General features: G+C 43.1%; 1 protein-coding gene across 1 annotated transcript in view; it reads right to left on the bottom strand.

Moving 5' to 3' along the window:
* Positions 1 to 13,043, bottom strand: part of cubn (cubilin (intrinsic factor-cobalamin receptor)) — a 457,745-nt gene that overhangs the window by 204,646 nt on the left and 240,056 nt on the right. Inside the window, exons 35-37 of the mRNA XM_070880231.1 lie at positions 5,217 to 5,414; positions 3,405 to 3,551; positions 1,431 to 1,621 (exon numbers count right to left, since the gene is read on the bottom strand). Of these exons, the coding sequence (XP_070736332.1) occupies positions 1,431 to 1,621; positions 3,405 to 3,551; positions 5,217 to 5,414 (536 nt within the window). The remainder of the gene's footprint in view (positions 1 to 1,430; positions 1,622 to 3,404; positions 3,552 to 5,216; positions 5,415 to 13,043) is intronic.

Below are 13,043 nucleotides of genomic sequence, written 5' to 3' on the forward strand. Positions count from 1 at the left end.
CGGGATGGACTTGAGCAGACTCTCCATGTTGTGCTGGAATATAGCAGCTGCCGACCTGATGCCGAATGGGCATCGATTGTACATGAAAAGGCCTCGGTGTGTGTTGATGGTGGTGAGTAGCTTGGACTCGTCGGTCATATACGCAGATGTGAGATCTAGTTTTGAGAAAAGTTTTCCTCCAGCCAATGTGACAAATAAGTCCTCCGCTTTGGGCAGCGGGTATTGGTCCTGTAGGGAGACTCTGTTTATGGCAGATTTGTAGTCCCCACAGATTCGTACGGATTCATCAGGCTTCATGACTGGGACGATGGGACTTGCCCAGTCGCTAAATTCCACGGGTGAGATAATGCCTTCCCGCAGAAGCCTGTCCAGTTCATGTACAATCTTTTCCCTCATCACATAGGGCACAGCTCTAGCCTTGGATGGACTGGTCTATCATCCTGTGTGATGTAGATTTTGACTTTAGCCCCTTTGAAGGTGCCGACACCTGGCTGAAAGAGATGTTCAAATCGACTTAGAACTGTTGAGCAGGAGGTTCGTTCCTCTGACGACATGGTGTGAACATCATCCCATTCTCGTCGCCACTGTAAAGTCCTGTTTCTGCAGTACAGATTCACACGAGGCACATACTGAAGTCAAGGTTACTCAGGACCTGCACCTTTATTACACAGCTCTCGAATGCCACACTTGCCTGAGACCTGTTCTTATATACCTATCTGGGACAGGTATCCAGTGTCTCCTGCAAGTGCACCCCTGGTGGTATGGTAAGCTTGTGGTTACAGGTCATCTCTAGTTACAATCATGTATAGCATGGTAAGATACAGTTATGTACAGTAGTGTGAGATACATGACACTCAGCACCCTCCCGGATGCACTTCCTCCACTTAGGGCAGTCTTTGGCCAGGGACTCCAGGTGTCGATGGGGATGTTGCACTTTATCAGGGAGGCTTTGAGGGTGTCCTTGTAACGTTTCCTCTGCCCAGCTTTGGCTCGCTTGCCATGAAGGTCATTATAGTACTACTGCAATATTGCACTGTTGGAGTTGCCGTCTTTCAGATAAAAATTAAACCAAGACCCTATCTGTCCTCTCAGGTGGATGTAAAAGATCTCACGGCACTATTTAAAGAAGAGCAGTGGCGCTTTCCTGGTGTCCTGGCCAATATTTAAATCTGAACTAACAACACTAAAACAAATTATCTGGTTATTTACATGTTTGTGGGGCCTTGCTATATGCTAATTGGCTGCTGCATTTGCCTATATTGCAACAGTGACTATACTTCAAAAGAAATTCATTGGCTGCTAAGTGCTTTGGGAGATCCAGAAAACATGAAAAGCATATATAAATCCAAATTCATTCCTTCTTTAATGTAAGATCAAAGGTCTAGTTTTCACAAAACTTTCACTGTTGCAAAGGGCTAAAGTTTACTTACCTCTAAATAGTCACCACTTGTGCAGTCTGTGCCAGAACCTTGAACCTGGAAGGGCTGTTTGAAATGGATAGCAACTATGAACCCGCTGGTGACAACAACACGCCAGGTGCAATTGAGATTTGGTGCGTATGTGCGAGGATAGTTGGGTGAAGTAATAACACCATGGTCAGCATGGAGCCAGCCACCACAAGCTGAAAAAAGGTAAAGATATCAACGATTATTAAAAGACCGCGTGTATAAATATTTTTAAAAGATTTTAACAACTGAGGGCTAGAAATTGCAGTGGCTCACCACCCGGTTACTGGGCGGTATTGGTCGTTTTGGGTGATAACCGGGTCGGCGAGAAATTGCCCAGCTGAGTTATTCCGGCGGTTTTGAGGTACCGCTGAGGAACAGACCACTGGCGTGCACCGTCCTCAGATCGCCCTGGCGCGATATTTGGCTGAGCGGTGACCTGTAGATAAGTATAAAAAAAAACGCCCACGAGAATCAGCGGAGCTGGGCAGTAGCTGAGTAGCTCTGCAAGAAAAAGTCATTGTTTTTTACTCATTATTTTAAAATTCTGTTGTGGTGATTTAAGTTAAAAGGGTCCTGAGAATGTTTTCATGATTTTTTATATTCTGATTTTTTGAAAAAATATTTTTTGTGTTTTTCTCCTCCGAGGTAAATTTTTAGTGAATTTTTAAATTATTGCTCATTTTCTTTAAGAACTGCCCAACCAACCCGAAATTCCACTTTTTCGCCGAGAATCGGGCTGCAACGCCCATTTTTTTTCGCTGGGCGGATTTTTTTCTTTTTTTGGGGGACGTTTTCGCCGGCGATATTCTTGGGAATCTTAGCGGTCTTTTGGGTGACAGTCGGGCACTGGCGGGTTATTAGGAAATTCTAACCCTAAAGATTTTCTAGCGAGACAAATCTTTGCCAAGTGTAACATTGCATTATCTACCATATCCAAACATTCATATCGAAACAGAAAAAACACTTGCACAGTCGTGTGCTAGACCAGTGACATAGGAGCCAACAAAAATGAGCCATTAGCTAAAATAGACAATTAACAGAATATTAACTTGTGGAGGCCTAAAGGTTAAACAGCTTAATTCCAACATAAAGTACTGCACACAGAAATGAAGTATAAACCTGTTAAATATTCATAACTGAAATTTGCTGCTCAGAACATTCACCTACTCGCATAGTTAGCATCAATTTTCTTTTAAAAATTGAGTATATTGCTAATCTTAGATATTACATAGGACATTTGTTAACCAAAAAGGTCAACAACCATCCAAAATGTAACTTCTTAATTGTTTTATAGCCAAAATTTCAACTTATCAGATTTTAAAGATTTAGATTTATATATACATTTTTAATAATCTTATATTAAATTGTAATTTTACAATAATGTTATGGTGATTTTTTTCCTTGGACCTTAAAACAATGGAATTCCTTACTTCACTCAATTTGTAGGCTTTAAAATCCCAAGCTTGTTGACATATATAATCACTACTTTCTCAATAACTTTGTCTTCTTTTTTATTATTTTGAACCTTGGTGATATCCTGTACTATAAGCCTTGGTCATTCACTTTGGTCTCAATTTAAGAACATAAGAACATAAGAAATAGAAGCAGGAGTAAGCCATACGGCCTCTCGAGCCTGCTCCGCCATTCAATACGATCATGGCTGATCCGATCATGGACTCGGGTCCACTTCCCTGCCCGCTCCCCATAACCCTTATTTCCTTATCGGTAAAGAAACTGTCTATCTTGGTCTTAAATTTATTCAATGTCCCAGCTTCCACAGCTCTCTAAGGCAGCGAATTCCACAGATTTACAACCCTCTGAGAGAAGAAATTCCTCCTCATCTCAGTTTTAAAAGGCTTTAACTAATTTTTAATAGTATGGCATTCATACTTTACTGAAAATGGTTAAAATATACATAGTATAGGAGAATGACATATATTAGAAGATTCAACTTACTCTTGTGGTAAGAAGCATTGAAACCACCAGCATTAGTAAACTCGTCAGTGGTGAATCGAATGAACATTGCATCACCAGTAGATCGGAGTGGTCCTGGTAATACTCTGCCACACAAAGTGGCGAGTAGTGGAGAAAGGCGATTGTCACCTGAAGGCAAAAGGAATCTATAAGTCTGTTCAAGTGCACATTCGCAGCATCACTGTTTCAAAGATGTCACAGTCAACGGTCTTACAGTTCAGGGCGTCACACTTCAAAAGTCTCACACATCTGTGAGCAGCAAATTGTGATTGGCTCAACTATCTGTTATGTTACCAATCAAGTATTGAACTTACTAAACTTGAATGAATCAAAAATAGCAAAAAGCACAAATGAAGAATGAGGAATCAGCAGAAAACTGTGCAAATAAATCTCTCAATTTCCCTCCCCCGCCCCCAAATATATCATTCACAAACCGCCAGGAAAACCAATCATTAAACTGCATAATAATAAACATGTACAAACTTACACATTTTTGAAAAAATTGGACTAAGCATATTGATAAAATTGATCATTTAATGTCAGAAAATTGTACAAGAACCTTTCTGCACATAGGCTTGGCCTTCTATGCAGCCTGGCCCTTAACTAAATGTAAATGCAACTCCTCAGATAATGAAGCAGTCCATGCCCACATGCAGCAAGACCAGGATGACGTTCAGGCTTGGGCTGATAAGTGGCAAGTAACATTCACGCAACACAAGTGCCAGGGAATGACTATCTCCAACAAACGAAAGTCTAACCATCGCCCCTTGACATTCAACAGCATTATCATCGCTGAATCCCCCACCATCAAAATCCTGGGGGGTCACCATTGACCAGAAACTTAATTGGATGAGCCACAGAAATACTGTGGCTACAAGAATCTGGGTATTCTGTGTTTCATCTCTTGATCCCGCAAAGCCTTTCCACCATCTACAAGGCACAAGTCAGGAGTGTGATGGAATAATCTCCACTTGCCTGGATGAGTGCAGCTCCAATAACGCTCAAGAAGCTCGACACCATCCAGGACAAAGCAGCCTGATTGATTGGCACCCCATCCACCACCTTAAACATTCACTCCCTCCACCATCGGCGTACCGTGGTTACAATGTGTATCATCTACAAGATGCACTGCAGCAACTCGCCAAGGCTTCTTCGGCAGCACCTCTTAAACCCGCAACCTCTACCACCTAGAAGGACAAGGGCAGCAGGCACATGGGAACACCATCACATGCAAATTCCCCTCCAAGTTACACACCATCCTGACTTGGAAATATATTGCCGTTCCTTCATTGCTGCTGGGCCAAAATCCTGGAACTCCCTCCCTAACAGCACTGTGGGGTACCTTCACCACACAGACTGCAGCGGTTCAAGAAGGAGGCTCACCACCATCTTCTCAAGGGCAATTAGGGATGGGCAATAAATGCCGGCCTTGCCAGCAATGCCCATACCCAGGAACGAATAAAAAAATTGTATAATGAAAAAAAGAAGATAGGGAGAGTAAGGAAGACACGATTGAAAGTGTAATATGAGGTAATGGTTATTTCTATTTAAAGTTGCTTTCACACATTTACCTTGGCTTTAGAGAGTCAACATTACTGTCGCAAATTATAATGGAGTAGCTTTATTACTGAAGTATTTGGGTTTATTTCACCATCAGAGTGTGAACTAAAAATTATAAATGGCTGGCCCAAGGATCCTGGAATTTGCCTGGAACTGAAGGTCCTGTAAGAATTAATGTTTTCGTTTTGGATAATTTATAATTTCACAATATGAAATATAAGAAATAATTCTTACCATCTCTGATGACCAGCTTATCGTAGTTACAAAACCTATCCGGTTCAATATCGAGATGCAGAATGTTGAGCTCCACCGTGCTCTGTGGTGCCCGGATGATCCAAGCACAGTCCAAGTGTGTTCCATAATTATTGGGCCAGCCTGGAGAGAATAGGAAGGTCGGGCTATCCCCGGTCACCACAACGCCGCCACATGAACCTGTAAGACAAACAAGCTTCAGGTTTTCATCCATCAGTGAGATGAAATCAATATGCTGGCAGACTGAAAAGAGTTACATAAACGGCATCAATAAAACATGCAAGTTGTTTTCATTGATCCTTAAAAAGACCTTAAAAATTATCTCACTCTCAGTGCCTCTTAAGAAATCACTGTTCTACAAATTTAACTTTTCTCTAATATTTTTCCTTTCCCCTGCTCATAGTCTGGATGGGTAACTTTCCCAAGCCAGCAGCTTCAATTCTATTAATTCTATTATCAGCCTTTAATATGTAAATAAATAAATGTAAAAATCTGAAATGGCCTAGAAACTCTGTGGAGGTGTGATCCGGCCAGTTATGCTGGGTTCATGCCCGCCACAGAGCACTGCTACTGACCTTGCCAAAGTTCACAAGGTTAGGGGGTGGGGCCTGCAGGAGTCAGCCTTTAGCAGTGTGGGAGTGCACTTTAGGAGTGTCAGCTGTGGCTCAATGGGCAGCCCACTCGCCTCTGAGTCAGAAGGTTGTGGGTTCAAGTCCACTCCAGACACATGAGCACATAAATCTAGGCTGACACTCCAGTGCAGTGCTGAGGGAGCGCTGCATTGTTGCAGGTGCCATCTTTCGGATGAGACGTCAAATCGAGTCTGCTCTCTCAGCTGGATGTAAAAGATCCCATGGCACTATTTCGAAGAAGAGCAGGGGAGTTATCCCCGGTGTCCTGGCCAATATTTGTCCCTCAATCAACATAACAAAAACAGATTATCTGGTCATGATTACAATGCTGTTTGTGGGATCTTGCTGTACACAAATTGGCTGCTGCATTTCCCACAATACAACAGTGACTATGCTCCAAAAGTATTTCATTGGCTGTAAAGCGCTTTGAGACGGCTGGTGGTCGTGAAAGGCGCTATATAAATGTAAGTCTTTCTTTCTTTCTTTCTTCTCCCTTCCACCCACTGAAGATATCCCAGTGGTAGCTGGCTGGCCCAGTCGTGCGCTGGGATGCCCCCCCCAGAGGAACAAAGTGGGTGCCCAAGCAGCTCTTACATAGACAGCCACTTCAACCCGCACTTGCCCAGCGCTTTTTAACATCCTCAAATTCAAGCAGTCCAGGCTCCTGGACCAGTGGGCCCCACTTCCACTGAGGTCAGGCAGATATACCTGATGAGACCAGACATACATGCGCTGATCATATGTCAGCTCCCACCTGAGAGTCAGGGCACAGGAACTTCTGACCGAGTTTGCAGCCATTCCAGCAAAGTCCTGACAGACTAATGGGAGGAATCAGCCAGAATGCCCATGCGATTTCAGGGGCAATGTATAAAAAATACAGACAAGAAATTAGAAATAATAATGTGTGTTTTATACTACCAAAATGTTTTGAATAGGAATTGCACATTTCATTGTACTTGTAAATATTTATGAATAAATTGTAGCCTGAATCTTCCATCCATCTTCTAGTGTAGACCAGGGCTTGCTAAATATAGAAAATAATTTGGATATAATGGCTCCTGAAGTTACAGGACATTTTCCAATGTAAAACAACACCAGTCAAAAATCCTTGGCTCAGCTCCTCTGCAGGAAATATGGCAGAGCAGGTGCCAGAAACATCTGCTGCTAACTCTGGAGTATCCGGGGCTGGGGAGTTCATGTAGTTCAAGTGGCAACAGTAGGCACCCATGCCATTACGGGCACCAACAGGAGGGGGCTTAACAAGGTGGATGCAGAGAGGATGTTTCCACTGATGGGGGAGACTAGAACTAGAGGGTATGATCTTAGAATAAGGGGCCACCCATTTAAAACTGAGATGAGGAGAAATTTCTTCTCTCAGAGAGTTGTAAATCTTTGGAATTCGCTGTCTCAGAGAGCTGTGGAAGCTGGGACTTTGAATACATTTAAGACAGAAATAGACAGTTTCTTAAACGATAAGGGAATAAGGGGTTATGGGGAGCGGGCAGGAAAGTGGAGCTGAGTCCATGATCAGATCAGCCATGATCGTATTAAATGGCGGAGCAGGCTCGAGGTGCCATATACTCCTGTTCCTATTTCTTATGTTCTTATGTTCTTAAAAACAGAATTGGCAAGCCACTAGTGTAGTATCCGGTGCCAGCTCCTCTGCAGGAATTGAGTAGACTGGGTCTTTACTCGTTGGAGTTCAGAAGGATGAGGGGTGATCTTATAGAAACATTTAAAATAATGAAAGGGATAGACAAGATAGAGGCAAAGAGGTTCTTTCCACTGGTCGGGGAGACTAGAACGAGGGGGCACAGCCTCAAAATACGGGGGAGCCAATTTAAAACCGAGTTGAGAAGGAATTTCTTCTCCCAGAGGGTTGTGAATCTGTGGAATTCTCTGCCCAAGGAAGCAGTTGAGGCTAGCTCATTGAATGTATTCAAATCACAGATAGATAGATTTTTAACCAATAAGGGAATTAAGGGTTACGGGGAGCGAGCGGGTAAGTGGAGCTGAGTCCACGGCCAGATCAGCCATGATCTTGTTGAATGGTGGAGCAGGCTCGAGGGGCTAGATGGCCTACTCCTGTTCCTAATTCTTATGTTCTTATGTTCTTATGCCAACAATACGGTTGTTTATTTTATTAGACCTGATCTTCCCTCTTTTTGGAGGCCCGATATTAATAACAATGCAACAGATTTTATTGAGAGTCCAAGACAGGACCTAAGCCTGGACCCCAGTATGGACCTCACTTGTGCCACTGGATATACATGTATGCCAGGTCAACCTGTTATCCAGCGAGCTTGGTGATAGGGAGGACCATTCTTAATTTCATCTCTGGCCTCAGCCTTTCTGACTTCAGGGGTCACCTTTTACAGTCGATGGAAATTCTGCCCAGCCAAGCTCTGGTGCAAATTCGCAGCCTGGACTGCAGCCTTTGCACTTCTGGCTCACGGCTGATTTCCCTCTGGCAACACTGCACTCCTCGCCAAATTACATGGGAGTGCGTCACTGGCCCTGCAGAAATTCAGGGATTGTGCTTCTGGTACAAAAAAAGTAGAAGCTACCAAGCTAGTGAGTCAACTATAAAAAGAGAACATTGGAAAAGCCAAGAATGAGAAAGGCTATTACAGAAACATAGAAAATAGGTGCAGGAGTAGGCCATTCATCCCTTTGAACCTGCACCACCATTCAATATGATCATGGCTGATCATGCAACTTCAGTATCCCATTCCTGCTTTCTTTCCATACCCCTTGATCCCTTTGGAAACATAGAAACATATAAAATAGGTGCAGGAGTAGGCCATTCAGCCCTTCGAGCCTACCGGACCATTCAATATGATCATGGCTGATCATTCACCTCAGTACCCCTTTCCCGCTTTCTCTCCATACCTCTTGATCCCTTTCGCCGTAAGGGCCATATCTAACTCCCTCTTGAATATATCCAATGAACTGGCATCAACAACTCTCTGCGGCAGGGAATTCCACAGGTTAACAACTCTCCGAGTGAAGAAGTTTCTCCTCATCTCAGTCCTAAATGGCCTACCCCTTATCCTAAGACTGTGTCCCATGGTTCTGGACTTCCCCAACATAGGGAACATTCTTCCGGCATTGAATCTGTCCTGTCCCGTCAGAATTTTATATGTTTCTATGAGATGCCCTCTCATCCTTCTAAACTCCATTGTATAAAGGCCCAGTTGATCCAGTCTCTCCTCATATGTCAGTCCAGCCACCCCTGTAATCAGTCTGGTGAACCTTCGCTGCACTCCATCAATACAAGAACGTCCTTCCTCAGATTAGGAGACCAAAACCGAACACAATATTCTAGGTGAGGCCTCACCAAGGCCCTTTACAGTTGCAGTAAGACTTCCCTGCTCCTATACTCAAATCCCTTAGCTATGAAGGCCAACATGCCATTTGCCTTCTTCACCGACTGCTGTAGTTGCATGCCAACTTTCAATGACTGATGAACCATGACACCCAGGTCTTGTTGCACCTCCCCTTTTCCTAATCTGCCACCATTCAGATAATATTCTGCCTTCGTGTTTTTGCCACCAAAGTGGATAACCTCACATTTATCCACATTATACTGCATCTGCAATGCATTTGCCCACTCACCTAACATGTCCAAATCACCCTGCAGCCTCTTAGCATCCTCCTCACAACTCACACCGCCACCCAGTTTAGTGTCATCTGCAAACTTGGAGATATTACACTCAATTCCTTCATCCAAATCATTAATGTATATTGGAAAGAGCTGGGACCCCAGCACTGAGCCCTGCAGCACTCCACTAATCACTGCCTCCCATTCTGAAAAGGACCCGTTTATCCTGACTCTCTGCTTCCTGTCTGCCACCCAGTTCTCTCTCCACGTCAATCCATTATCCCCAATACCATGTGCTTTAATTTTGCACACTAATCTCTTTGTGGGACCTTGTCAAAAGCCTTTTGAAAGTCCAAATACACCACATCCACTGGTTCTCCTTTGTCCATTCTACTAGTTACATCCTCAAAAAATTCTCGAAGGTTTGTCAAGCATGATTTCATAAATCTATGCTGACTTGGACCGATCCTGTCACTGCTTTCCAAATGCGCTGCTATTTCATCTTTAATAATTGATTCCAACATTTTCCCCACTACTGATGTCAGACTAACCGGTCTATAATTACCCGTTTTCTCTCTCCCTCCTTTTTTTAAAAAGTGGTGTTACATTTGCTACCCTCCAACCCATAGGAACTGATCCACAATCGATAGACTGTTGGAAAATGATCACCAATGCATCCACTATTTCTAGGGCCACCTCCTTAAGTACTCTGGGATGCAGACAATCAGGCCCCGGGGATTTATCGGCCTTCAATCCCATCAATTTCTCCAACACAATTTCCCGCCTAATAACGATATCCTTCAGTTCCTTCTTCTCACTAGAACCTTGGTCCTCTAGTACATCCGGATGGTCATTCATGTCGTCCTTCGTGAAGACAAGAACCAAAGTATTTGTTCGATTGGTCTGCCATTTCTTTGTTCCCCATTATTAATTCACCTGAGTCTGACTGCAAGGGATCTATGTTTGTCTTCACTAATCTCTTTCTCTTCACATATCTATAGAAGCTTTTGCAGTCAGTTTTTATGTTCCCGGCAAGCTTCCTCTCCTACTCTATTTTCCCCCTCCTAATTAAACCCTTTGTCCTCCTCTGCTGAATTCTAAATTTCTCCCAGACCTCAGAGCCACAAGGGCCGTAAGGGCCACATCTAACTCCCTTTTGAATATATCTAACGAGCTGGCCTCAACAACTTTCTGTGGTAGAGAATTCCACAGGTTCACAATTCTCTGAGTGAAGAAGTTTCTCCTCATCTTGATCCAAAATGGCTTTCCCCTTATCCTTAGACTGTGACCCCTGGTTCTGGACCTCCCCAACATCGGGAACATTCTTCCTGAATCTAACTTGTCCAATCCCGTCAGAATTTTATATGTTTCTATGAGATCCCCTCTCATTATTCTAAATTCCAGTGAGTATAAGTCTAGTCGATCCAGTCTTTCTTCATATGTCGGTCCTGCCATCCCGGGAATCAGTCTGGTGAATCTTCGCTGCCCTCCCTCAATAGCAAGAATGTCCTTCCTCAGATTAGGAGACCAAAACTGTACACAATATTCAAGGTGTGGCCTCACCAAGACTCTGTACAACTGCAGTAAGATCTCCCTGCTCCTATACTCAAATCCTCTCGCTATGAAGGCCAACATGCCATTTGCCTTCTTCACCGCCTGCTGTACCTGCATGGCAACTTTCAATGACTGATGTACCATGACATCCAGGTCACGTTGCACCTCCTCTTTTCCTAATCTGTCACCATTCAGAAAATATTCTGCCTTCCTGTTTTTGCCACCAAAGTGGATAACCTCACATTTATCTACATTATACTGCATCTGCCATGCATTTGCCCACTCACCTAACCTGTCCAAGTCACCCTGCAGCCTCTTAGCATCCTCCTCACAGCTCACACTGCCACCCAGATTAGTGTCATCTGCAAACTTGGAAATATTATTCAATTCCTTTGTCTAAATCATTAATGTATATTGTAAAAAGCTGGCGTCCCAGCACTGAACCTTGTGTTATCGCACTAGTCACTGCCTGCCATTCTGAAAAGGACCCGTTTATTCCTACTCTTTGCTTCCTGTCTGCCAACCAGTTCTCTATCCACGTAAATACATTACCCCCAATACCATGTGCTTTAATTTTGCGCACCAATCTCTTGTGTGGGACCTTGTCAAAAGCCTTTTGAAAGTCAAAATACACAACATCCACTGGTTCTCCCTTGTCCACTCTACCAGTTACATCCTCAAAAAATTATAGAAGATTTGTCAAGCATGATTTCCCTTTCATAAATGCATGCTGACTTGGACCGATCCTGTCACTGCTTTCCAAATGCGCTGCTATTACATCTTTAATAATTGATTCCAAAATTTTCCCCACTACCGATGTCAGGCTGACCCATCTACAATTCCCTGTTTTCTCTCTCCCTCCTTTTTTTAAAAAGTGGTGTTACATTAGCTACTCTCCAATCCATAGGAACTGATCCAGAGTCTATAGAATGTTGGAAAATGACCACCAATGCATCCACTATTTCGATGGCCACTTCCTTAAGTACTCTGGGATGCAGACTATCAGGCCCTGGGGATTTATCAGCCTTTAATCCTATCAATTTCCTTAACACAATTTCCTGACTAATAAGGATTTTCTTCAGTTCCTCCTTCTCGCTAGACCCTCGGTCTCCTAGTATTTCCGGAAGTTTATTTGTGTCTTCCTTAGTGAAGACTGAACCAAAGTATTTGTTCAATTGGTCTGCCATTTCTTTGTTCCCCATTACAAAACGGCCCACTCAAGTTCATCGATCCAGTACATTAATTCCTTCATCATAACATCCAACAGTATTTTCAACAGCCCCTATATTTCTGTCTTTACTACCTTGCTTGACACATTAATCCAAACATTTTTCAATCTTTATTCAAAGAAAATAATCATGATATTTGTTTTAAATTTACTTTTCACAAATTTCCATTTTTGTCCTCTGGTCCTGCTTTCTTGGTATACTTCAATGTAATATTTGAGGTTTACCATTTAATATACTGTGAAGATGTAATCCTCCTCCCTTCTAGCTGTCTTCCTTCTCGACTGTAAAGCATGTTTCTCAAATCTTTCCACATATCTAACCACCTTCACACTTGGAATTAGTCCTTTTTTGGGGATGGTGAACAAAACCAATCACATCATTCTGAGTGCAGTCTGAGAAGTATACAGTAAAGTATTCTCTAAATTTTTATTTTACTGTTTATATATATCTTATTTAAAATCTTATTTAAAATAATATCTTATTTAAACAGTGCCTCCCTGAAATAATACAATGATCCAGTTTAGTTGTGCATTTACATCTCAAGTTTCACTCTTCAGGCTGGATTTTTGGCAGGTTTGTGACCGGGTTTTCATCGTGATTTGAACCTCCACAGCAAAAACCCGGTCGCAAAGCCCGGGCGAGATCCTCGGTTACCTCTTTGTGGCGACGATGGGAAGTACCGCCGGGGAGAGCTGTGCCGGACGTGTAACGACGCGGATTGCGTTACCGTCCGAGTTTCGGCACACTCCCAACTCGTACACCGCACCCACAACAGCGACAGGTAAAACCT

Source organism: Pristiophorus japonicus, chromosome 5 (genome assembly GCF_044704955.1).
Source record: "Pristiophorus japonicus isolate sPriJap1 chromosome 5, sPriJap1.hap1, whole genome shotgun sequence".
In the NCBI taxonomy this organism is placed as follows: Eukaryota; Metazoa; Chordata; class Chondrichthyes; family Pristiophoridae; genus Pristiophorus; species Pristiophorus japonicus.